Raw genomic sequence first — 27,064 nt, 5'->3', positions numbered from 1 at the left:
TGGAGAGCAACACGTACTTTAATATTTTTAAAAAATGTATTCAATCACCTGACATGGTTTCTGCTCTTGGTAGGGGACAGTGGGGGCGGAGAGACATTTTTCCATTAAGCTGAGAAGGGGGTGGGGGGGCATGGAAGGATTATGGGGTGATATTATTCTGGAAACATCTGCTTCTTGATTCCAGAGTAAGTACCACTGGGCAGGAACAGTTGAAAAGGTGTGAGCTGTGTTTCACCGCCGTGCTCAATATCAGCACAGAGGTTTTGCATGGGTCGCACCTCTTACGTCTCTGGCACTGTTGCTAATGGGTGCAGCCCACGAGAGAGAAATTAGGTAGAGAAGTGGAAAGGAGGAAAATTCTGAGTATGTATTAGTTAAAATCCCTCGACTGCAGGTGCCAGAAACCAACTTGAGCTAGCTTAAGTGAAAAAGCAGAGTTTATTTTAAGGATACAGGGATTCTCTTAGAACCCAAGAGCCAAGGGTACAGCAAGTGTCAGCAACATATTGGAACCAGAAAGCTGAAACCCAGGAGCTGTGAGAACAAAGAAGAGAAAGGGAAACCTCTCCCAGCAGCCTCAGAAGCAGCGGATTAAAGCTCCACAATCAACTTGATGTACCCTGCATCTGTGGAATACATGAATAGACAACACATCATCCCAAATTGAGGAGCCCGCAGTCAGTGCTGTGCCTCTGAGGTGGGAGAGCCAACTTCAGGACACTGGTCCACAAGAGACCTCCCAGCTCCACATAATATCAAACGGCAAAAATCTTCCAGAGATCTCCATCTCAACACCAGCACCCAGCTTCACTCAACGACCAGCAAGCTACAGTGCTGGACACCCTATGCCACACAACTAGCAAGACAGGAACACAACGCCACCCATTAGCAGAGAGGTGGCCTAAAATCATAAAAAGTCTGCAGACACCCCAAAACACACCACCAGACGTGGACCTGCCCACCAGAAAGACAAGATCCAGCCTCATCCACCAGAACACAGGCACTAGTCCCCTCCACCAGGAAGCCTACACAACCCACTAAACCAACCTTAGCCACTGGGGACAGACACCAAAACCAACGGGAACTACGAACCTGCAGCCTGAAAAAAGGAGACCCCAAACACAGTAACATAAGCAAAATGAGAAGACAGAAAAACACACAGCAGGAGAAGGAGCAAGATAAAAACCCACCAGATCTAACAAATGAAGAGGTAATAGGCAGTCTACCTGAAAAAGAATTCAGAATAATGATGGTAAAGATGATGCAAGATTCTATTTCCCAGATCCAAAATCTTGGAAATAGAATAGACAAAATGCAAGAAACAGTTAACAAGGACCTAGAAGAACTAAAGATGAATCAAGCATCGATTAAAAACACAATACATGAAATAAAAAATACTCTAGATGGGATCAATAGCAGAATAACTGAGGCAGAAGAACGGATAAGTGAGGTGGAAGATAAAATAGTGGAAATAACTGCTGCAGAGCAAAATAAAGAAAAAAGAATGAAAAGAACAGAGGACAGTCTCAGAGACCTCTGGGACAACATTAAACGCACCAACATTCGAATTATAGGGGTTCCAGAAGAAGAAGAGAAAAAGGGACTGAGAAAATATTTGAAGAGATTATAGTTGAAAACTTCCCTAATATGGGAAAGGAAATAGTTAACCAAGTCCAGGAGGCACAGAGAGTCCCATACAGAATAAATCCAAGGAGAAATACGCCAAGACACATATTAATCAAACTGTCAAAAATTAAACACAAAGAAATCATATTAAAAGCAGCAAGGCAAAAACAACAAATAACACACAAGGGAATCCCCATCAGGATAACAGCTGATCTCTCAGCAGAAACTCTACAAGCCAGAAGGGAGTGGCAGGACATAATTAAAGTGATGAAGGAGAAAAACCTGCAACCAAGATTACTCTACCCAGCAAGGATCTCATTCAGATTTGATGGAGAAATTAAAACCTTTACAGACAAGCAAAAGCTGAGAGAGTTCAGCACCACCAAACCAGCTTTACAACAAATGCTAAAGGAACTTCTCTAGGCAAGAAACACAACAGAAGGAAAAGACCTACAATAACGAACCCAAAACAATTAAGAAAATGGGAATAGGAACATACATATCAATAATTACCTTAAATGTAAATGGACTAAATGCTCCCACCAAAAGACACAGATTGGCTGAATGGATACAAAAACAAGACCCATATATATGCTGTCTACAAGAGACCCACTTCAGACCTAGAGACACATACAGACTGAAAGTAAGGGGATGGAAAAAGATATTCCATGCAAATGGAAACCAAAAGAAAGCTGGAGTAGCAGTTCTCATATCAGACAAAATAGACTTTAAAATAAAGACTACTAGAAGAGACAAAGAAGGACACTACATAATGATCAAGGGATCGATCCAAGAAGAAGATATAACAATTGTAAATATTTATGCACCAAACATAGGAGCACCTCAATACATAAGGCAAATACTAACAGCCATAAAAGGAGAAATCGACAGTAACACAATCATAGTAGGGGACTTTAACACCCCACTTTCACCAATGGACAGATCATCCAAAATGAAAATAAATAAGGAAACACAAGCTTTAAATGATACATTAAACCAGATGGACTTAATTGATATTTATAGGACATTCCATCCAAAAACAACAGAATACACATTTTTCTCAAGTGCTCATGGAACATTCTCCAGGATAGATCATATCTTGGGTCACAAATCAAGCCTTGGTAAATTTAAGAAAATTGAAATTGTATCAAGTATCTTTTCCGACCACAATGCTATGAGACTAGATATCAATTACAGGAAAAGAGCTGTAAAAAATACAAACACATGGAGGCTAAACAATACACTACTTAATAACGAAGTGATCACTGAAGAAATCAAAGGGGAAATTTAAAAATACCTAGAAACAAATGACAATGGAGACACGACGACCCAAAACCTATGGGATGCAGCAAAAGCAGTTCTAAGAGGGAAGTTTATAGCAATACAATCCCACCTTAAGAAACAGGAAACATCTCGAATAAACAACCTAACCTTGCACCTAAAGCAATTAGAGAAAGAAGAACAAAAACATCCCAAAGTTAGCAGAAGGAAAGAAATCATAAAAATCAGATCAGAAATAAATGAAAAAGAAATGAAGGAAACGATAGCAAAGATCAATAAAACTAAAAGCTGGTTCTTTGAGAAGATAAACAAAATTGATAAACCATTAGCCAGACTCATCAAGAAAAAAAGGGAGAAGACTCAAATCAATAGAATTAGAAATGAAAAAGGAGAAGTAACAACTGACACTGCAGAAATACAAAAGATCATGAGAGATTACTATGAGCAACTCTATGCCAATAAAATGGACAACCTGGAAGAAATGGACAAATTCTTAGAAATGCACAACCTGCCAAGACTGAATCAGGAAGAAATAGAAAATATGAACAGACCAATCACAAGCACTGAAATTGAAACTGTGATAAAAAATCTTCCAACAAACAAAAGCCCAGGACCAGATGGCTTCACAGGCGAATTCTATCAAGCATTTAGAGAAGAGCTAACACCTATCCTTCTGAAACTCTTCCAAAATATAGCAGAGGGAGGAACACTCCCAAACTCATTCTACGAGGCCACCATCACCTTGATACCAAAACCAGACAAGGATGTCACAAAGAAAGAAAACTACAGGCCAGTATCACTGATGAACATAGATGCAAAAATCCTCAACAAAATACTAGCAAACAGAATCCAACAGCACATTAAAAGGATCATACACCATGATCAAGTGGGGTTTATTCCAGGAATGCAAGGATTCTTCAATATACGCAAATCAATCAACGTGATACACCATATTAACAAATTGAAGGAGAAAAACCATATGATCATCTCAATAGATGCAGAGAAAGCTTTCGACAAAATTCAACACCCATTTATGATAAAAACCCTGCAGAAAGTAGGCATAGAGGGAACTTTCCTCAACATAATAAAGGCCATATATGACAAACCCACAGCCAGCATCGTCCTCAGTGGTGAAAAACTGAAACCATTTCCACTAAGATCAGGAACAAGACAAGGTTGCCCACTCTCACCACTCTTATTCAACCTAGTTTTGGAAGTTTTAGCCACAGCAATCAGAGAAGAAAAGGAAATAAAAGGAATCCAAATTGGAAAAGAAGAAGTAAAGCTGTCACTGTTTGCAGATGACATGATACTATACATAGAGAATCCTAAAGATGCTACCAGAAAACTACTAGAGTTAATCAATGAATTTGGTAAAGTTGCAGGATACAAAATTAATGCACAGAAATCTCTGGCATTCCTATATACTAATGATGAAAAATCTGAAAGTGAAATCAAGGAAACACTCCCATTTACCATTGCAACAAGAAGAATAAAATATCTAGGAATAAACCTACCTAAGGAGACAAAAGACCTGTATGCAGAAAATTATAAGACACTGATGAAAGAAATTAAAGATGATACAAATAGATGGAGAGATGTACCATGCTCTTGGATTGGAAGAATCAACATTGTGAAAATGACTCTACTACCCAAAGCAATCTACAGATTCAATGCAATCCCTATCAAACTACCCACTGGCATTTTTCACAGAACTAGAACAAAAAATTTCACAATTTGTATGGAAACACAAAAGACCCCGAATAGCCAAAGCAATCTTGAGAACGAAAAACGCAGCTGGAGGAATCAGGCTCCCTGACTTCAGACTATACTACAAAGCTACAGTAATCAAGACAGTATGGTACTGGCACAAAAACAGAAAGATAGATCAATGGAACAGGATAGAAAGCCCAGAGTTAAACCCACGGACATATGGTCACCTTATCTTTGATAAAGGAGGCAGGAATGTACAGTGGAGAAAGGACAGTCTCTTCAATAAGCGGTGCTGGGAAAACTGGATAGGGACATGTAAAAGTATGAGATTAGATCACTCCCTAACACCATACACAAAAATAAGCTCAAAATGGATTAAAGACCTAAATGTAAGGCCAGACACTATCAAACTCTTAGAGGAAAACATAGGCAGAACACTCTATGACATAAATCACAGCAAGATCCTTTTTGACCCACTTCCTAGAGAAATGGAAATAAAGACAAAAATAAACACATGGGACCTAATGAAACTTAAAAGCTTTTGCACAGCAAAGGAAACCATAAACAAGACCAAAAGACAACCCTCAGAATGGGAGAAAATATTTGCAAATGAAGCAACTGACAAAGGATTAATCTCCAAAATTTATAAGCAGCTCATGCAGCTCAATAACAAAAAAACAAACAACCCAATCCAAAAATGGGCAGAAGACCTAAATAGACATTTCTCCACAGAAGATATGCAGACTGCCAACAAACACATGAAAGGATGCTCAACATCTTTACTCATTAGAGAAATGCAAATCAAAACTACAATGAGATATCATCTCACACCAGTCAGAATGGCCATCATCAAGAAATCTAGAAACAATGCTGGAGAGGGTGTGGAGAAAAGGGAACACTCTTGCACTGCTGGTGGGAATGTGAATTGGTACAGCTGCTATGGAGAATGGTATGGAGGTTCCTTAAAAAACTACAAATAGAGCTACCATATGACCCAGCAATCCCACTACTGGGCATATACTGTGAGAAAACCACAATTCAAAAAGAGTCATGTACCAAAATGTTCATTGCAGCCCTATTTACAATAGCCCGGAGATGGAAACAACCTAAGTGTCCATCATCGGATGAATGGATAAAGAAGATGTGGCACATATATACAATGGAATATTACTCAGCCATAAAAAGAAATGAAATTGAGCTATTTGTAATGAGGTGGATAGACCTAGAGTCTGTCATACAGAGTGAAGTAAGTCAGAAAGAGAAAGACAAATACTGTATGCTAACACATATATATGGAATTTAAGAAAAAAAAATGTCATGAAGAACATAGGGGTAAGACAGGAATAAAGACACAGACCTACTAGAGAATGGACTTGAGGATATGGGGAGGGGGAAGGGTAAGCTGTGACAAAGTGAAAGAGCGGCATGGACATATATACACTACCAAACGTAAGGTAGATAGCTAGTGGGAAGCAGCCGCATAGCACAGGGAGATCAGCTCGGTGCTTTGTGACCGCCTGGAGGGGTGGGATAGGGAGGGTGGGAGGGAGACGCAAAAGGGAGGGGATATGGAAACATATGTATATGTATAACTGATTAAATTTGTTATAAAGCAAAAATTAAAAAATTTAAAAAATTAAAAAAAAAAAAAAGATATTGGGACCAGAAGGTAGGAGGGGCAAGGAAATGCATTTACACCTTCTCTCCCTATGTTCCACAGTGTAGGTGCTAGAATCCCCAAGCGGTAGTGTCTTTTCAGTGGGCTTGAATCTCCTCCAGGCCCCTCACTCTACTTCTAACTAAAACCAAGTCCTGCAAAAGTGTTGGGTCATGTTTCCATCTTTCACCCCTCTGTTCCTCTCTCTCTGCAAACTAGTCTTCCCTGTCCTTCAGATCACGTTGCTACCAACAGCCACCCAAAGACAATGAATGTCTTTCCAGGTCTCAATTTTGAATTCCCAAGGAAAGGCCTCTGACCCAGCTGGGGTTAGGGGCCCACCCCTAGCCCAAACCCTGGTGGGCTAAAGAGTTAGGGTCACAAGCAGAGTGTCCACCAGGAACAGTATACCCACTGAGAATCTAACACAGGGAGATAGAATGGTGGACTAGTGGGGAAGTGGGACAGACCCTCTTCAGAGAGGATATAGTCAGTAAATTAAGGAGTCTGCATTAAATTTGAAATTACTTGATTTTTTAAAGAATTCTCTTACCAAAATTTCTAAGTTTAACTGATCCAGCCTAGTTAGTTCAGATAAATTAGGACTTAGCATATTTAAACGCCAGAAGCTCTCTTCAAAAACAATGGTTTTCAAACTTTTTTTTTACCATGACCCATAATAAGAACAATACTTATTATCATGACCCAGCATTTACATACACATAAATGTAAAAGATCAAAAAATTCACAAAATAATATTCAAATAATATTCACTAAAAATTGTGAATGAACGAATAGTAAAAACTTATGGCTGTCTGATTATCTTAAATGAATTATTTCCACCTAAAAATGGACTTTTGCAAGGAGTTGGACCAGTGGTGTGAATTGGGAGATGCCAAGATGGACACATAAGGCAAAAAAAAAAAAAAAAAAAAAAAATCACAAAATAATATTCAAGTCTACTAATTGTTTTGAAAACCTGTATTAATTGACCTTTTTTCTTCTAGATACTACCTTTCTCTTTACTTTTAAAGGCATTACAAATGTGTAAATACAACCACTGACCCCCAGAGAGTTTTCCAAGGTGGCCCATTCAAGACGGTAGACTGAGTAGGTGCCTTTGTTGCCCCCAACACCAGCTACATAAATGATCACGCAGGCCTTTTGTTTTTAAAAATAATGATCACCAGAAAAAATTATGAAAACCAGCAGTATAAAAAATTGAGGCCAAGATAAATGAATAGGATAAACTATGAGAGGTAATTTAAGAAACAGAAAAGATCTTAGAAAAATTCTGATTGGTTTTCTTATAAAGATTCAAGGAGGTCTTGTATCCACAAAAAAAGAAGTGCAGGCTATTGGGAAAGGAACACTCAGAAACAAAGTAAAAGCTACTGTAAATTTTTAAATGATAGTGAGAATCAAAAGTTTCATAGAAGGGTGGGCTTCCCTGGTGGCGCAGTGGTTGAGAATCTGCCTGCCAATGCAGGGGACACGGGTTCGAGCCCTGGTCTGGGAAGATCCCACGTGCCACGGAGCAACTGGGCCCGTGAGCCACAACTACTGAGCCCGTGCGTCTGGAGCTTGTGCTCCACAACAAGAGAGGCCGCGTCAGTGAGAGGCCCGCGCGCCGTGATGAAGAGTGGCCCCCACTCGCCGCAACTAGAGAAAGCCCACGCACAGAAACAAAGACCCAACACAGCCAAAAATAAAGAAAGAAAGAAAATTTTTTTAAAAAGGAAGTTTTATAGAAGGGTTGGAAGAGAAAGTTAAAGAAATCTCTGAGAACATAGATAGAAAAGACAAAATTACAGAACACTGTTTTTAAAGGATAAGCAATATCAATCCAAAAGATCTAATTTGTCTATTGGGAATTCCAGAAAGATGTAACAATGGGAAAGATAGGAGGACATTATTTAAAGAAATAGGCTTGAGAAATGTTTGAGTGCTGAACAGTATGAATGAAAAAAGACAACACCTAGATATATCCTCGTGGGATTTGAGGATGCCAAGTATAAAGAAAAGAGCCTAAAAAATCCAAAGAGAAAAATAAGTAAAACCTGTAAAGAACTGAGGATCAGTGAAACATCAGACTTCTCATTAATCATGCTTGACACAAGATAGATTCTTTCAAAGATCTAGAGGGCATTATTTTCCAATTGGAATTCTGCACCCAGAGGAACCTTAGAGCAAAATAAAGACATGATCAGATTAGCAAAAATGCAGGAAGGTTACTTTCCATGCTCCTTTCAGAAGAAGCAACTTAAGGATGTACTCAAGCAAAACAAGGAAGAAAACCAAGAAAGAGACTTGGGGTCCAGAAAACAGTGGATCTGACCCAGAAATGCAGTAAAAGGAAGTCTCAGGATGCTAGCTATGTAACAAGCCTGAAGATGATCCAGTCCACATTGGAACATTCTGTCACAGAGGAAGAACATCTTTGATATAGAGGGTGTGGCTGAATTTGAAATTCTATTGAAGGCATGTTATTGGAAACAAAAGAATTAAAGCAATTAATAAGCTCCAGCAAAAACAGAAAGTTATTCCAGACAGGCGTGATTCCTATGAACAAACTGAGATATGGCACGGTTTTAATCAGGATGGAGTACAAGAAAGGAGAATACACATGACCTTGGTGGTAGGAACAGTCTCCTTAAAGTGGCTCTGGAGTTATGACATTAGATACATATAGAAGGAAGTGAAATCCTAGCACATTACTTTGCTCTGCCGTGAACAGTAATCACAAGATGTACATAAATGCTCTATACTGGTTACCAACTTTTAAAATCAACATATAGACAGAGCACAGAAGTCTTAAGTACAATTATAAAACCCAATGCACAAACCAGTTTATCCACATTGACAATGCAAAAGTGAGGCTAAAGCTCAGCTATTCAAGAGGTGAGGAGGTAGTGGGAAAGGGTAGGGACACCAATGTCCATATTTTCCACATTGGGTTTGCTGTTTTAGCCAAGAGAAAATATCCAGTGCTGATGGGAATTGGAAATAGAGGGGTTCGCATATGTGAAAAATATAAAATTCTGGAGAAATGGGGGAGATGTACCATGAGCTATAAACCCTCATCTTTCACATTGCCCAGTCAAAAGGTATTGTTTAAAGTTGGCAAATCAATAAGTAAAAGTATGTTATTTAGAGTTATAAAGGTAATCAGCAGAATTGCTAAAAACAGAAATGTTTAGAAGTAGCTGGGCTTATGGTGAACAGTGAACGTAAAATGGTAGTATTTCATTTTGTCAAATGAGTTATATGATTTTTATTGCTTTTGGACTGAACTCCTCTTTTGAGCTTTTATGTGAAAGGCAAGAACAGGCGTCTTGGTTCTGGCATCTGTGGGTTGATAGGAACCCAAAAACTTGGCCATCAGAATATATTTTACACAGATGAGGTTGAATGGGGACTCGAGGATACATGCGTGAGTCACATGTTTTATAACTTAAAGATAATGTTTTTCAAGACATATTTTTCCTCCCAGGGAATTAATTTCTGCAGACATTAAGTCAAATGCAAGCAAGTGCATTTGTCTCCATTCTCTCCCTCTCTTTCATCACAGCGTGTGTTCGTGTGGGACTTGGATGAGACAATAATTATTTTTCACTCCTTACTCACGGGGACTTTTGCCTCCAGATATGGGAAGGTAAGAATCCATTTTGTCTTTTTTTTTTTTTTCAACGTGACAGTCTGTCCAGCTGGTTTGTCTTTAGAATTGTGAGGGCAGTTGATACGACAGCTTCTGCAACAAGCTGCCCCTTTGCGTCAGCCGGGCTTTGGAAGGCCTATGGAATTTTCCCTTGACATGTGAAATTTTAATTAGCTTCTCCCATTGTCTCCCATGCCTTTTCTTCCAACACATGAAACATTCAACATCCACTTGATAGGATATAAGCTTGTAGTCTTCGGCTGTCTCCCTCCTCCTAAGAGGGCTAGGAGATGCTTCAGCCAAACCCAGTAATCCTAGCTGAAAAACGAGGTAAAGTACTTTTCTTCTTCCCTGTTGTTTATTTTAGTGTCTCCGGCAGATGAATTTAATTTTCCTTCCATTTTTCTGAGACAAGGGGGAGGCATTTTGTCAGCTCCAGCATGGATCTTAGCAACAGCTTTGCAAATGTATCACCGACAAATTATGTCAGGGAACCATCCAGTTAGAGTTCCGGGCAGATGCTGTCGGTTGACTGGTGGTCCATGCAAGAATGTCAAAACGCCCTTAATAATGCAAAAATGAACCCAACCGCTGAAACCCAAACCCTGCCGATCCCATGGGCTTTGTATCAAACCACATGCGGATGCTCCAGATGTCTGCCGTCTCTTCAGGGAGACAGGTAGAGGTGGCAGGGCGGGGCTTTAGGGGACAGATGCCCCGTCAGCTCATCCGAGGTAAGCAACCTGTTGGCAGCTGCTTCCACACACGAGTGGGAACCATGAGACTCACCAGCGCCTGGAAAATATTTCTGTTTCTGTTTAGAGCCCAGGAATATGATTTGACATCACCTCATGGCTTTTCCAGCTGCTCATGTTTTTTATGAGGGTTATAACAAGCTGGATGTGTAATTAGCAAGATAGATTTATCGTCTGCCGTTATGTTGTAAAGAATATAAAAATGGTGTTGGTGGTGCAGAAATCTCTTGCCGAGGAGGAATGCCGTTAATATGTCTAGCAGTGCCTGCGGGAAATCCGGCATGCGTTTTTGGAGTGTGCACAGCTTAGGTAAAGGATGGCAGAGTCCAGAACTGCTGAAAGCACCAGAGCGGACTTGGCAGCTAGTGCAAAAAAACTGGGCTTTCCCGAAGGGGCTGCAGTAGTGAGTTGCCCACCCAGGCTGGGTGTTCTATGGTTTTTAACCACCCCAATAAAGCCACCGGCCCCCCAAGAACCATTCCTTCACTCTTCTTACCCTTTGAGAAGTTCCACAGCTTTGTGCAACAGTTCAGCTCCCATGGATTGCATAGGGCTTTGTAATCTAGGCTAAGATTTTTGTGTCTGTGTCTCACTACCACTCTTTAAACCAAGTTACAGGCTCGTTCAAGACAGGGGCAAAGCCCAGAGCTCTGTTCTGGGCCCCATGGCACCTGGTCCATGTCACTTATCACCAGCCAGCTCTCTCCAGTCCCATCACCTAATCCCAGCCACCTTCCCTTCCAGCTGTCTGGTCTCCACTCTTGCCCTTTCCAGCCCCCTACAGAGGGGTCATCCTAAAATACAAGCCTGGTCTCTCTTCTACTGAAAAATCGTCAGTGGCTTCCCCATTGACAAACGCTAAGTCCAGCCTCCAAGGCCCTTCATGAGCTGGCTCCTGCCCTGCTCTCCAGCCCTGTTTTCTCTTACTTGTCCTGAGTTGCTTTTTGTCCTCGGAACCTGCCACCATCTCTCCCATCTCTTCTGAGTTCTTCCCAGAAGCAGAGCCTGAGACCAGGAGTGAGTGCTGGTAGTTTAGTTGGGCGGTGATCCCAGGGAGCACTAGGTGCAGAGTGGGGAAGTGAGGCGGGGAAGGGAAGGCAGCCAATACAGGGTACGTAGATAGCTATGGCTGCATGTACCTGGGACTCAGAACCACCGGGGACCTCTGGGCTACACCTCAGAATTGACTCCCCCAAGGAGCAAGGGTACTGGGATATTTGTCTACACGTTCCCTTCCATCATGGGTTGAGGGCTTTTTCTGGGGGGGTTATTTCCCTGTCCTGGCCTGTCCCATGAAAACCCTAGGGCAGGGGATCACAGGTCCTAACAGGAGGAAGCCTCTGCATGTTGAGAGGACACAGAAGAGGGGCACACTGGAAGCTTCTGCTATAATCTAGAATGTTCTAGAAAGTTCAGGTATTAGGTTAAATCATACTTATCTTTCAGTTCCCATTTTCAAGGTAGCTTCCTCCAAGAGGACTTTCCTAACCACTCCCACCCCCATCTAAATTGCACCTCTCCCCATAACTCTATTTTTCATTTATATTATAATTATGCACTTATTTTGTCTCCTTCTAAGCTATATGTGCCCTGAGGACACAGACCATGAACATTTTTTATCAACCCAACTAAGCACAGTGCATGGACCAGATTGCTCAATACATATTTGTTGGGAAAATGAATCAGGATGATCCTCTAGAATGAAAGCAACATGACGACAGGCACTTTTTTTTTTCTGTTTTGTTCATTGCTTTGTCCCCAGAGCATAGAACAGTGCCCCCCACCTAGTAGGCATTGAATAAATATTTGGTGAATAAAGGTAGGTAGGATAGAAAATAGTATCAAAACAAAAAATTCCTAACTAGTGGCCACCCGCCAAATTCTGCCTGCAGACATTTGTGTTTGGCCCCTAGAGTGTTCGAAAAAATGTGAATTTGTCGCCAACATTTAAAAAATCAGGAGATTGCACAGACCAAAACAATCCCAATTTCCAAGTCTTCTTGAAAAATTAGAAAACCTAGCAATCCTGCATTCCCATGTGGCAGCAATCAGCAGGGGCTGAGTAGCAGCTGCCCAGTTAGCGGGGGTGTACACTCTCCAGCCCATCCACAGCCCCACCTGGCCTGTTTAGGGGACCCTCCTGACCCCATTGGCATCTGAGTTTCAACATCCATCCTAGAATTACGGAACCACTGAAGGTCAGAGCTGGAAGGACCTGGGAGACCATCCCATCAATTAGTCTCCATGGTATAGTAGGAGAAACTGAGGCCCAGAGAGAGTGAAGTCATCCAGGAGATAACGAGAGGTAGATCTCAGGTGCACTTGCCTCTCTGGGTGTTCCCAGGATGTCCAGGGAAACTAAGGTGAGATGCTCTTGGAGCCCCCAGGTCTCCAGTGCCATCATTATTCCTATTCTAGAATTTTCTACTCCAGCTCTTTTAAGTGAGGAATGAGGTTAGTTGGTTGGTTGGTTGGTTTTCCTAAATCCAGCCACCCTAAGAGAGACCCAGACTAACCATGGCTTAACCAAGATAGAAGTTTATTCCTCTCACCTTCTAGTCCAGGCATAAGCAGTTCAGGCTGGTAAGGCTGCTACCCAGTACCAGGGATGGAGACCCCCTTCCATCTTGTTCTTTACTATTCCTGGAGCATTGCCCTTGTTGGCAAGATGAAACGTAGCTCACCCCCATGTCTGCATTCCGGCCAGTAAGAAGGGGAAGCAGGAAAAGGGGAGTCCACCTCTCTCTTTTTCATTTTTACTTTTTTCCCTCTCTTTGGAGGGCCAGATCCAGAAGTTGCACAGATCGTTCCTGCTCATGTGCCATTGGCTGGAATGTGATCACATGGCTACCTTCAACTGCAAAGGAGTCTGGGAAATGTAGTCTAGTCATGTGCTCTATTAAAATTCAAGGATTCTATCATTCTGAGAGGGAGAAAGGAAGAAGGGATATTAGAGGACAGCTAGCATTTTCTAGCACAAAGTACCATTAGTAAAAGGAAGAACAATGAAAGAGAAAATTGTTGAGGAAAAATAAACTTCGTTCTGTTCAAGACACCTAGAGGACAGCTGTATTTGTGGGTCTGAAGCTCCAAAGAGAGGTCTGGGCTACAGCTATAAACTTGGAAGACAGAGGAGAGGAGAGGACGTAGAGGAGTGTGAGCCCCATTCTGCAGACAAAATAACTGAGACAGGGAGGGTATGTAGTCAGGGTATTCGTAATGGAACTTAAATTCAAATGGAACTTAAACTTGACTTTTGGCCCACATCTCTTTCTCTTTGTGCTCTTCCAATAGCTGCAGCCACATGGAACCCATTATTAATAGCTGGTATCAAGTGGGACTCTCAGCTTGAAGCACGGAATGTTTAAGCTACAAAGGGAATTTATTAGATGACAATAATTGAAAAACCCAGAGGTAATGGGATTCAGCCTGGGCTGGATCCAGAAGCTCAAGCGGTGTTCTTAGGGCTTGGTCTTTCTGCGTCCCTCAGCTGACTTTTTCCATGTGGCAACTCCTTCTCAGAAATCCCAACTGAAAAAGAAGACCTACTTCCCAAATTCCAGCACAGCTCCCAGGCTTGAATCTCATTGGCTCAGACTGGGTCAAATGCCCATCCATACATCAGACTCTGTGGCTCTGTGTAGCCAGCCTAGATCAAGAGCCTGGCATGGAGGGAGGAGAGAAGCAGGTCAGCTCCATCCCCACCAAGTGGATGGAGCTGGGGAGGGATGGGACCCCAGAGGAAGCTGAAGTGCTCTTTCCAGAAGATGGTGAGGATCCTGGAGTGAGGAGTGTGTCCAGAGTGGGCTCTGAAGGTCATGACCCTCTGTACATCTACACCAAGGACCAGCAGCTCTTTGCTCATGGCCATTGTGTTAAGCACTGTACAGGAAGCAGAAATCATGATCAGTTATGGTCCCAGCTGAAGGAGCGACTCACTGTTTACTTAGGGAAATAAGACCAACAGAGCTAAACTGATTAAGAAATGATTCAAAAACAGACTGTTTGACTTTTAAAACAGAAACTGGGCCCTTTTCCTGTTCCCAGTCAGGGCATGTGCTGCTCAAGGCTGTCATCTCTCCACTTCCTTTCCATCGCTTCCTACCCAGTGCTCAAAACCAGAGCATCCCTTTGGTAGCTGTACCTCCCCACATCTTGTGGATCCATTAGAGGTTCCCTGGAGAGCCAGAGACGCCAGTGATTGCCGGCCGCCTCTTTCCTAACCTCTCCTCCCACCCCCACCCCCCCTGCAATCCCTGAACTCTGTTTTTTCCAGCTGGGATTAGACAAAAGGCTCCTGGTGGTCAGGAGCCTTTGCCTGTGGCCAGGAAGGGCTCATAAGGGGAACTGATCAGCAGTCTTCCTGGGTTCACAGTGGGTCAGCCCTGACTCCTCCTTTAGTGCCCTGCCTTCCAGGCAGCTCAGTACCAATTGGAAGCTCAACTCTAGGCCCAGTTGTGTGTGTGTGTGTGTGTTTGTTTTAATAACAGCTTTATTGAGAAATAACCCACATACCGTAAACCTGCCATTTCACTGTGTACAATTCATTAGTTTTTCGTATATTCAGAGTTGTGCAACCATCACCAGCATCTAATTTTAGAACATTTTCATCACCCCAGAAAGAAACCCCATACCCATTAGTAATCATTCCCCATTTCCTCCAGCATCACCCACCCCAGCCCCTGGCAACCACTAATCTACTTCCTGTCTCTATAGATTTGCCTCTTCTGGACATTTCTTATAAATGGAATCACACAATATGTGGTCTTTTGTGACTGGCTTCTTTCACTTAGTATAATGTTTTTGAAATTCATCTATGTTGTAGCACATACCAATACTTCATTTTTATTGTTGCATAATTTTACAGTGTGTGAATATGCTACATTTTGTCTATCCATCAGTTGATGGACAGTTGGGTTTTCAGCTTTTATGAATAAGGCTTCTGTGAACACTCATGTACAAGTTTTTGCATAGACATACGTTTTCAATTCACTTGGGTGTATACCTAGGATTGGAATTGCTGGGTTATATGGCAACTCTGTGTTTCACCTTCTGAGAAATTGCCGGACTCTTTTCCAGAGTAGTTGCACCATTTTGCATTCCCATAAACAAAGGATAAGTGTTCCAATTTCTCCACATCCTCACCAACACTTGTTATCATCTGTCTTTTTGGTTATAGTCCTCTTAGTGGATGTGAAGTGATGTCTTGTGGTTTTGGTTTCCATTCCTCTGACTAATTATGTTGACAAATGACTAATGATATTTCCATGTACTTATTGGCCATTTGTAGTATCTTCTTTAGAGAAATACCTATTAAATCGTTTATTTTTTTTTAATAGAAGTATAGTTGATTTACAATATTGTGTTATTTTCTGGTGTACAGCAAAGTGATTCAGATATATATATATATATATATATATATATATATATATATATATATTATTTTTCATTTTTTTCCATTAGTTTATTACAAGATATTGAATACAGCTCCCTGTGCTATATAGTAGGACCTTGTTGTTTATCTATTTTGTATATAGTAGTTTGTATCTGCTAATCCCAAACTCCTAATTTATCCCAAAGGGGAAAGGTGCTAATCCCACCTTTCCCCTTTGGTAATCATAAGTTTGTTGTCTATGTCTGAGAGTCTGTTCCTGTTTTGTAAATAAGTTCATTTGTATCATATTTTAGATTCCACATATAAGTGATATCATATGATATTTGTCTTTTCTCTGTCTGACTTACTTCACTTAGTATGATAATTTCTAAGTCCATCCATGTTGCTGCAAATGACATTATTTCATTCTTTTTTATGACTTAGTAGTATTCCATTGTGTGTGTGTGCGTGTGTGTGTGTGTATACACACATATATATATCTTCTTTATCTTTTCACCTGTCGATGGACCCTTTGCCTGTTTTTAATTGGTTTATTTGTCTTTTATTTTTGAGTTGTAAGAGTTCTTTATATATTCTGGGTAATAGTCCATTATTGGATATGTGATGTGCAAATATTTTCTCCCATTCTGTGGGTGGTCTTTTCCCCTTATTGATGATGTCCTTTGAAGTATATGAAGTTTTGCAGGGTGAAAGGGGTTGAAATTAAATTTTTTAAAAGGTGGCCAGGTAAGGAGCCCTCATGGGGAAGCTGAATTTTGAATAAAGGCTTAAAAGGAAGTGGAGGAACATATATCTAGTGGAAGAGCAAGAGGGAACAGCAAGTGCAAAGGTTCTGAGGCAGAAGTTTGATGGATTTGAGGGACAACAAAGATGCTAGCATGGTTGGAGCACAACAAGTCAAGTAGAACTCAACTAGCTTTTACTCTGAAGTGGGAGCCATGAGGTTTGTTGCTTATATTTCTAAAGAATCCCTCTTGCTGCTCCCCAGGAAAGGAAGCTATTGGGTGGCAAGGCTGGAAGCAGGGAGACCTGTGAGGGGGCTACTGCAACAGTCCAGTCCTATAATGGTTTTTTGGACCAGGGGGGGATGAGATGAGGAAGATGAGACGTGCAGCAGCCTGGATATATTTTGAAGGCAGAACCAACCACAGATAAAGAATGAAAAGTGATTCCTTATTCTCGCTCCCTGGGCTCCAAAGATGTCTTACTTACTTTCTGTCCATGGTCTCCCTCTGAAGGGACCTGATCTCTTCTCCCTCTATTGCCAACTAACAAATTCCTCTTGAAAAAATTCTCCCCCGCCCCCTTTTTTTTTGTTGTTGGTGCATTCACTATATACCAAGTACTCCACTGTGAACGATTTTTTTTTTCTTTTTTGAGTTGGACCTCAAGTGCCAACGTTGAGTTATTCACATTCTTTGTCCACGCAGGCCTCCTTCTTGTATCACGTGGGTACAAATGTATGTTTCTTTGTAGACCCATTTGGACTCTTCCTCCTCCCCTCCCCATAGTTGATTGTGTAGCTTTTTGTTTACTTGCCTGTAAAATCCGTATTGTCTTCTTGTGTGCATTTATTTCTTCTGTCTGTAAATGAAATTTAAATACCCCTTGTTTCTCACTTTTCTCCCTCCGCACTGTGGCCCTAGGTCCTTCCACATTGCCCTATGTCCACCTCCATTGCTCTAACTCAGTGGTCCTCAACTGGAGGTGATTTTGCTCCCTAAGCAACATTTGGCAACATCAGGCATTTTTGGTTGTCCTGACTTGGGGTTTGCTCCTAGCATCTAGTGTGTAGAGGCCAGCGATACCGCTAAACATCCTGTAATGCACAGGACAGCCCCCACAACAGAGAATTATCTAGCTCCAAGTGTCCATAGGGCTGTGGGTGAGAAACCCTACACCCACCTGCTACTCTGAATCCCAGGGTACCACGTCTTCCTTATGCCCCCTTCCTCCAGGGAGGACACCCAAGCTCCCCCCAGCTCCTGACCAGCACAGACAGTGCTGTGACGAGCATCCTTTATGAACTGCTCTGAGCTTTACACCACAAACCTATAAGGTATGACTGTTCCTATTATACCCATCTCTGGAAAACTGAGGCTCAGAGACGTAGCATAATTCAGCCAAGGTCACCTACCTTGAAAGAGATGAAAGCCAGGAGGTGGCCCACTGCTCTTAACCATGTATCTAAACTGCATCCCCAGTGATCCACGTGAATGTCCTCAGGGTGAAAATTAAAAGCCATTGGCGTGAACTCCTCTGCTTGACTGAGCTCCAAGAGCGCACAGACTGGATCTAATGTCTTCATAGCTTCATCCCCTGGCACCAGGCAGTGCCTGGCACATCCACTTGATAAATATTTGTTGAATAAACAAATAAATAGCTCGTGGGTAGGGAGTTTTCAGCATGTGTGGTTGCAAGCACTGCAGAAATGAGATTCCAAGGTGCCTGCCCTGCAGGGAACAAATAATCACACACATGACAAGATAGGGGCCTGTCAGCATCTCTCCGGGGCCAAGATGCTGGGTGCCAGCCTGGCCTGACCTAACCCAGAGCTGGGCCCACAGCAGGGGCTCAGCAGAGGCTGTGGAATGTTGAGCAAGTGGATCCTCCAGGCAGGCTTGGAGTCAGGGACCCTTTGGCTGGTGGGGGACCTACAGAGGAGCCAGGTGATCCTTGATGCCTACCTGAGCAGGATCCAATCCAGGGTTTCCCCTCCAGGTCACCCCTTTAAAAGGGCCAGGCCCTGCTCAATCTGAAAAAGTAAGACGTTTCAAACTGGCAATGCCAAATCTGGCTTGAAGACAGGTTGATCCCCTGGCATTTCCTTAAGTTCTGAATTCATTGCCAATATTTTAAAATCTGGATATTTTACCTAAAAACCTGGATATCTCACTTCTCTTGGAAAATAGGAAGATCTGGCAACACCAGGCCTGAGTTTTCAAAGAGTGGAGACCCTTTGACAGGACATGCGCCCTGGGGCTCACCTCTGCCCCCCTCACTCCCTGGAGTTACACATCCTTCCTGGTCTGTGGGTTATGGATCCGTGGTGCCTCCTTCACCGCCGCCCCCCCGGCCAGTGGCATTTACATTTGTGACCTGCCAAAGCCAGGTTGTGCCCAGCGTAGGTGGGATATGTGGGGCAGAGGTTACTGGTCCCCATGTCCTCCGGGTCCTCCACGTAGACCGCGGGACACAGGTGTCCCTGGTTCCCTCCACCCAGCTTCCAAGCTTTGTCAGGTGGTTCAAAAACCGTACCACACTCCCCACAAAGCACAGGATACTTACTTCCTAAAGATCATCTGTCTTGGGGATCCATTATCATGGCTGGGAATTCTGTTCACTAAATGTGGTTTAAATCCTATCACTTCCCCTCCTCCAACAAATAAAAGAGAAGCCGTACTATTATCCAGCGTCCCTTCCTTAGGAAGGTCTCTCCAGCCTCCCAACTAGATAGAAATGCCCTATCGAGATGACTCCTGGAGGGCTTGCCATAATACAGTTGCAATTATTCATTTCTTGATGTGATTATTTGATGATAGAATAACATCATCATTATCATCGTTAAATGGCTGGGACTGAATTTCCATTGGAGCAGATGCTGTTAATGCCTCACCTTTATCCCTGCAGCCCTCCCCATTCCCACAGGCATGATGGTTTCCTCTGCAAGTACCTGTGACAATCTGGGGTGCAGTCTCCCAGGTGTCCGCAGAGGGAGAGAGCCCGCAGCAGCAGCCTGCTCATTGACCTGCCCCTGTTGATTTCCTTCCCTTCCCCCCTCACTTCCATACTCGGTCACCAGTGCTTCCTGGGGTCACCTCCCAGATAAACTGCTTGCACCTGAATCCCAGGCTCAGGGTCTGCATCACAGGGGAGAGCCAAACTGAGGCATTAAGGATGCCTGAACGTTCAGACGTCTTCACAATGGGTTCTTATAGGAACTGAAACTCCGCATCGCCAGATCCCTGTGGTAACGTAACCCTCCTGGCCCCTCGAAGTGTGGTTCAGGGACAGGCATCATCAGGGAGCTGTTAGAAATGCAGAGTCGGGACTTCCCTGGTGATCCAGTGATAAAGAATCCACCTTTCATGGAGGCTTCCCTGGTGGTGCAGTGGTTGAGAGTCCTCCTGCCGATGCAGGGGACGCGGGTTCGTGCCCCGGTCCGGGAAGATCCCACATGCCGCCGAGCGGCTGGGCCCGTGAGCCATGGCTGCTGAGCCTGCGCGTCCAGAGCCTGTGCTCCGCAACGGGAGAGGCCACAACAGTGGGAGGCCCGCGTATAGCAAAAAAAAAAAAAAAAAAATCCACCTTTCAATGCAGGGGACTCAGGTTCGATCCCTGGTCAGGGGGGAACTAAGATCCCACGTGCCGCGGGGCAGCTAAGCCTGCGCGCCACAACTACTGAGCTCGTGTGCCTCAACGAGAGAGCCTGCGTGCCGCAACTACAGAGCCCACATGCCCTGGAGCCCGCGCACCACAACGAAAGATCCTGCATGCCTCAACGACCCGACGCAGACAAAAGAAAAAAACAAAAAAAGTGCAGGGTCTCGGGTCCCAGCCCAGATGTACTGAACCAGAATGGACATGTAAACTGAACACCTTCACACATTAGTCTGTGAGGCAAGATGTAAGCCATGAATTCACCTGGTGACGACTCTTCTCGTGGATCCTGCCAGCCTCTTTGTGTATCTAGAAGAGACTGGGCAGAGAGAGCCTGGCCAGATTTTGACTCTACACATCTCCCCCTGGGGCTCCCCTGCCCTCTCCGACCAGCCACAGTCCTCCCCCATCCCTCAGCGGGTGTAATTACGTGATTCCGGCTCGGATTCCGGAATCCAATACCCAGCACAGTGCCATCAGGATTCAATCAGATCCAGTTGGCGAGACGCGGCTTGGCCTGTCCGTTACTGCTTTACAAACTGAGAAGAAATAAAATCCCTGGTTTTATGACCCAGCAGTTAAAAACTATTTGTAGAAGTTGCTAAGGTTCAGATCAAAAGTGCCCTCCCTGGAGGACGATTAGTTAATTCAGAGGACCACAGATCCTTTTCTTTCTTTTTCCCCCTTCTACCTTGAGATGTGACTCTAATTCATTTCTGCCTTTCAGACATCTAGAGCTCTCCATCCTTTGACAAACACAAGCCAAAGTGCTTAAGGACATCTGTTTATTTTATTTCTTTAATGAGAAAACCTTCCAATTTCTCCGGGCTCAGCTGTGTTTATTTACATTGTGTTAACCATGTGAGGCCAGCACCTTGGACGTTTAAAGGCCTGGCCGGGGCCCTCGCAGCGGCCTCCAGCTCTGAAATGGAGTCAGCCCTGCCCAAGGAAAACAGAGTCCTTGGAACTCTATAAAGTAGATTTTCAAAATAAATACTGCCTAATTCACTCGGTAGATGTGGATTAAGTCAAGATGAATACAATTTGGAAAGGATTTTCTGAGGAAGTCGGAGATTTCTTTCCCCCACTGGGGGTTAAACCTTGTATTTAAATCTCCATCCCCACCTCCCCCCGTCCCCCGCCCCCCGCTCTCTTTTCAGTTAAGTAAAAGGTATTTAGTCTTTGTGGCTAATAAAGAAATGATGACTTTGATTGGCCTTCTCAAGCAATGATTATTTTCTTTGTAGGACCAGGGGTGCTGACTTAACTAGTCACTGTATTCCACCCAGTAAGGGCAAGATGCGAACATCTGCCGTTGTCATTCTGGCGGGGGGGTGGATGAGGAAGAGATTGGAAATGCTTTCAAAGATGTCCTAGAGGTGAATGACAGTTGGAGGGGCCGTGGGCAGGGGAGTGGTACCCTTTGTAGATTTAATCCCCTGTAATAGTTCTTCCCTGAGCCACTGGGCCTCCATGCCAAGTGCCTCTGCTCATGTATTTTAGAGCATTAAAGGATTACTTCCAACATAAAATATATTTCAGAGATGGTTTGGGGTTGTCAGAAAAGCACTCATTAGCAGAGACTTTCTTTGAAGCCCCGTGCTCTTGGCTGCTTGGAGAGAGACCATTTCTACTTAGGTGGAGGGTTTCTGAGCTAGTTAAGACTCCTGAGTACTCCTCATTTTCCGCCCCCAAATTTAACAAACGCGACTGCTTCCCCAGACTACTTTGGCCAACTTTTTTTCTCTAGCCCCACCTTTCAACGAATGCTGGAGGGCATCTGAAAAGAAAAATAATGATAATAATAATAAGAGGAATTCAAATCTCCTGTGCAAAACCTACAACAAATTGTCGGTTGGGTTAGAATGAGAAGCTCTTTTGTCCGCTGTAAATATAGGGGGTGCTGCTCACAATGGTAAGTGGTGAGAAAAAAATCCCAGGCACCTTGCGAACCTAAATAATGGGAACAATTTTCCTTTACACTTAACTAGCAGGTTGAGAAGCCGTCTCCCCCAGCGCCCCACCTGCACTTCTTTACGGTGTTTACTTCCCAACAATAGGGTTCCTGAGCTGTCCAAAGATCACTGGAATTCCCGTGAGCCTTTGGTGATGAGGTTGTCACTCGGTGAGTGGCAGGAAGGTATCAAGGTGTTTGTATGGGGGGTTGACTTTGACAGGGAAATAAGAGGTTCCCCGCACCGTGCCTGCTTCCCACAGTTCCTCTGTGAATTAGTGAACTTGTGGGCCCTTCCGATGGCAGAGAGGGGAAAGCGCTGATGCAAGTTCCCCAGTAGGGCCTAATTCAAAGAGAAATATGCAGTTTAAGAATCTCTTTGGAAATGTCCATCAGTGGTTGAATGGATAAACACATCCTAGGATATTCGTACAATGGAATATCTTCAGCCATAAAAAGGAATGGAGTACTTAATACACGCTCAGTGTGGACAAACCCCAAAAACATTATGCTAAGGGGAAAGAAGCCAGGCACAAAAGGTCATAACACTGTGTGATTCCATTTACATGAAGTATCCAGAATAGGTAAATCCACAGAGAGGCAGGATACAGATTGGTCATTACTAGGGGCCAGAGGGGAGGGAGCATGGGGAGCAACTTCTTCGTGGGTGTGGGGTTTCCTTTGGGGGTGATGAAAATATTTTGGAACTAAATAGAGGTTTGCTCATCTGTAAAATTGGAATAACAGTTCCTGCCCCACTGACCTCAAAAGACCAGCCCGGGAATCATATAATGTTTCCCTAAGGGCACTGTAGGTGCTGTTAAAGGAACACAAACTGCCTGGAGCTGCTAAATGATGAACATTTTTTACTTGAAAAATGAGGGTGTTTTTTTAAATACTCTTCTTATCCGGTTTTGGTGTCTGGGTAATAATGGCCTCAAAAAATGAGATGGGAAGTGTTGCCTCCTCTTCTGTTTTCTGGAAGAGATTGTGGTGAATTGGTGCTATTCTTCTTGAAATGTTTGGTAGAATTCTCCAGTGAAACCATCTAGACCTGGAGATTTCGTTTTTCAGGAGGTTTTTTAACTATGATTTCAATTTCTTTAATAGTTACAGCTATTTCACCCTGAGTGAGTTTTGGTAGTTTGTAGTTTTTGAGTAATTTGTCTATTTCATTCACTGTCGAATTTAGGTGTCTGGAGTAAAAAAAAATAAATAAAAATAAGTACTTTACATTTACGGTGAATTTCAGTTTCTAGCATATTATAACCCATACCCAGAAGCCTTTGATTATAAGGATAAAAAGTGTAAATCTCTCCCTGTGTGCATGGCACTGGGCCAGGAGTCACCTCCTTGGTCCTCGAGACAAACCTACAAGGTAGATGTGGTGATCCCCATTCTATCCAGGACACGGAGGCCCTGCCCAAGACTACCAACCTAGTAACCTAATGGCAGAAAACGGATCAGACCCAAAACTCCAAAGGGCATTGGAAGCCGCTCTGCCACCGAGCAGACCACAGCCAATCACAAGGCCCCCAAGTTCCATACGTAGCTTTCAAACCTTCAGTCCAACCCCAGTTCCTTCCTATGCCTGATTTCCCCCTGCTGGGGAGGGGAGGTCTGCAGGCTACACCTGACTCTCAAACATATTTTTTGGTTACATTTTTGAAATTAGCTGCCAGCATTTAAAGTGGCGAGTTTTTTAAATTTATTTTATTGAGGTATAGTTGATCTACAATGTTGTGTTAATTTCTTCTGTACAGCAAAGTGATTCACTTATATATATTTTTTTTCATATTCTTTTCCATTATGGTTTATTACAGGATAGTGAATATAGTTCCCTTTGCTATACAGTAGGATCTTGTTGTTTATCCATCCTATATGTAATAGTTTGCATCTGCTAAAACCCAAACTCCCACTCCATCCCTTCCCCACCCCCCTACCCCCGCTTGGCAACCACAAGTCTGTTCTCTATATCTGTGAGTCTGTTTCTGTTTTGTAGGTAAATTCATTTGTGTCATATTTTAGATTCCACATGTAAGTGATATCATGTGGTATTTGTCTTTCTCTGTCTGACTTACTTAGTATGATGATCTCTAGGTCCATCCATGTTGTTGCCAATGGCATTATTTCATTCTTTTTATGGCTGAGTAGTATTCCACTTGTATATGTATACCACATCTTCTTTATCCATTCATCTGTCGATGGACATTTAGGTTGTTTCCATGTCTTGGCTATTGTAAATAGTGCTGCTATGAACACAGTGGTGCATGTATCTTTTCAAATTATAGTTTTTTTCCAGATATATGCCCAGGACTAGGATTGCTGGATTTTTAGCTTTTTGAGGAACCTCCATACTGTTTTCCATAGTGGCTGCACTCATTTACGTTCCCACCAACAGCGTAGGAGGGTTCCCTTTTCTCCACACCCTCTCCAGCGTTTGTTATTTGTAGGCTTTATAATGATGGCCATTCTTACCAGTGTGAGGTGGTACCTCGTTGTACCTTCGATTTGCATTTCTCTAATCAATAACGATGATAAGCATCTTTTCATGTGCCTATTGGCCACCTGTATGTCCTCTTTGGAGAAATGTCTGTTTAGGTCTTCTGCCCATTTTTTGACTGGGTTATTTGTCTTTTTGTTATTGAGTTGTATGAGTTGTTTGTATATTTTGGAAATTAAGCCTTTGTCGGTTGCATCATTTGCAAATATTTTCTCCCAGTTCGTAGGTTGTCTTTTCATTTTGTTTATGGTTCCCTTTGCTGTGCAAAAGCTTGTAAGTTTGATTAGGACCCATCAAATGAGGAGATTTTAGATAAGCCACAAGGATATATTGTATAGCACAGAGAATTATAGTCAATATCATGTAATAATCTTTAATGGAGAATAATCTGTAAAAATATTGAATCACTATGCTGTACACCTGAAACTAATATAATATTATAAATCAACCATACTTTAAATGAATACATAAATTTTTTTAATTGGGAGATTTTACACAGAAATTCAGGCTTCTGGGTTCTCTTGAAAAATCAGAAGATCTGGCCATGCAGCACCCAGAACCCCAAATGTCACCACTTGCCTGGAGCTGCATAGCAGCTGCTTCCTTTCAGTGGGTTCGGTGGCCACCAGTTTTCCACAACCCCCACCACTCCCTATTGCCTCCCTAACACTAAGGCTAAATGTCAGCTGTTGTTTGCTATCTCACTTGCACTATTGTCTTTCTGTAAGAAGAGTTGTACCAAGAGTTGGAAAATGAAAGATCAACAAGGTATATGTTTCACTTGCACCATTTCAGTTAAGTGAGCTGCTTAGTCTCTATAAGTCTTGTTGTCTCTCATGCCTCATCCACAGAATAAAGTCCAAACTCTCTGGGCTGGCTTCCAGACCCTTCATGACCTACTTCCTTCCATTCTGTCCTGCCTTGCCTCTCAGACCCTCAACTTTCTATTTCAGGCTATACACAGCCTTACGGCTGCACCAGCAGACTCCCCCACATCCAGGCCTTTATCCGTGCTGTTCCCTCTGCCAGGAGTGCTTTCCTCACTCGCCAACCATTTGCCCAGCTAATGCTAACTCAGCATTCAGGTCTTATCTTAGACATCTCTGCCTCCGGGAAGCTCTCCTTGACTACACTGGGTTAGGTGTCCCTCCTGTGTGCTCCCTTAGCACGCTATACTATTTGTCACTAATTATTTTATCACCTACTTTTTTGTGTCTCTCCCTAACTCGACTCCAGCACCTCAGGTGCAGGGACTGACTGTGTCTTAGTTCTCTCCACTTCTCTGCTTCCCAGCACAGCCCATTCTATGTGCCCCGTAATTAGTTGTCAACTTCATTTTCTTTCTGTTAAAACCCAGCACAAGCTGATTTAAGCAGAAAAATGAATTTATTGGCATTTATAACCAAAAGTTCAGGGGCGCAGCTGAATCCTGGGGCTCAAATGGTGTCAGTAGAAGTCAGTCTCTCTGCATCTCTTTGCTCTGTTTCCATTGGGTTGGCTTCATTCCTTTCACGTGTCATGGCAAAAATTCCCCCAAGCAGCACAAGACCTACATCCTGCCAGCTCAATGACCCCAGCGAAAACAGAGTAACGTTTTCCCAGTCGTTCCAACCAAGTGCCAGATGAAGCTCTCCTTGGCCTAGCTAGAACCAGTCACTCAAAGGTGGGGGTAGGTGGGACCGGCTCCCTCAGAACTACACAGATAGGGAGTGATGAAGTTCCACCTAAAACACTCAGGAAATGCTGCTATCAGAAGGTGCATGGACGCTGGGCAGACAAGAACAGCAGACACTCACTTCCACGTGTATGTTTTAAGCCATATGAGGGCCAAGAACCTGTATGGTCTTACCCAGCACATAGTAGGTGCTCAGTAAACGCTTGAAGTTGACGTCAAATCTGGCCCAGTTACCAGGGTCCATGCCCTTAGATGTGGCTCTAGAGGGTCTGGCCCATTGCCTCTCTGCCCTCATCTCCTAGGACTCCTCCCCTCCATCACTCCACCCCAGCCACACTGGCCTCCTCAGTGGTACTCAGCCCTGCCAGACACACGCCGACCTCAGGGCCTTTGAACACTTGGTTCCCTCTGTCTGAAATGTTCTTCCTCACACATGGCTTCCCCCCTCGCCTCCTGAAGATGCCACC

At 43.2% G+C, this 27,064-nt stretch overlaps 1 protein-coding gene across 2 annotated transcripts in view; it reads left to right on the top strand.

The window, feature by feature from the left end:
• EYA2 (EYA transcriptional coactivator and phosphatase 2) overlaps window positions 1–27,064 on the top strand; it is a 183,709-nt gene that overhangs the window by 101,920 nt on the left and 54,725 nt on the right. For both annotated transcript variants that reach the window (XM_060120223.1, XM_060120224.1), the window contains one exon: window positions 9,849–9,932. In XM_060120223.1, the coding sequence (XP_059976206.1) occupies window positions 9,849–9,932 (84 nt within the window). The remainder of the gene's footprint in view (window positions 1–9,848; window positions 9,933–27,064) is intronic.

Source organism: Mesoplodon densirostris, chromosome 16, assembly GCF_025265405.1.
Source record: "Mesoplodon densirostris isolate mMesDen1 chromosome 16, mMesDen1 primary haplotype, whole genome shotgun sequence".
In the NCBI taxonomy this organism is placed as follows: domain Eukaryota; kingdom Metazoa; phylum Chordata; class Mammalia; order Artiodactyla; family Ziphiidae; genus Mesoplodon; species Mesoplodon densirostris.
The sequence above is the reverse complement of the archived record's forward strand: the minus strand, read 5'-3'. Positions and strand labels throughout refer to the sequence as shown.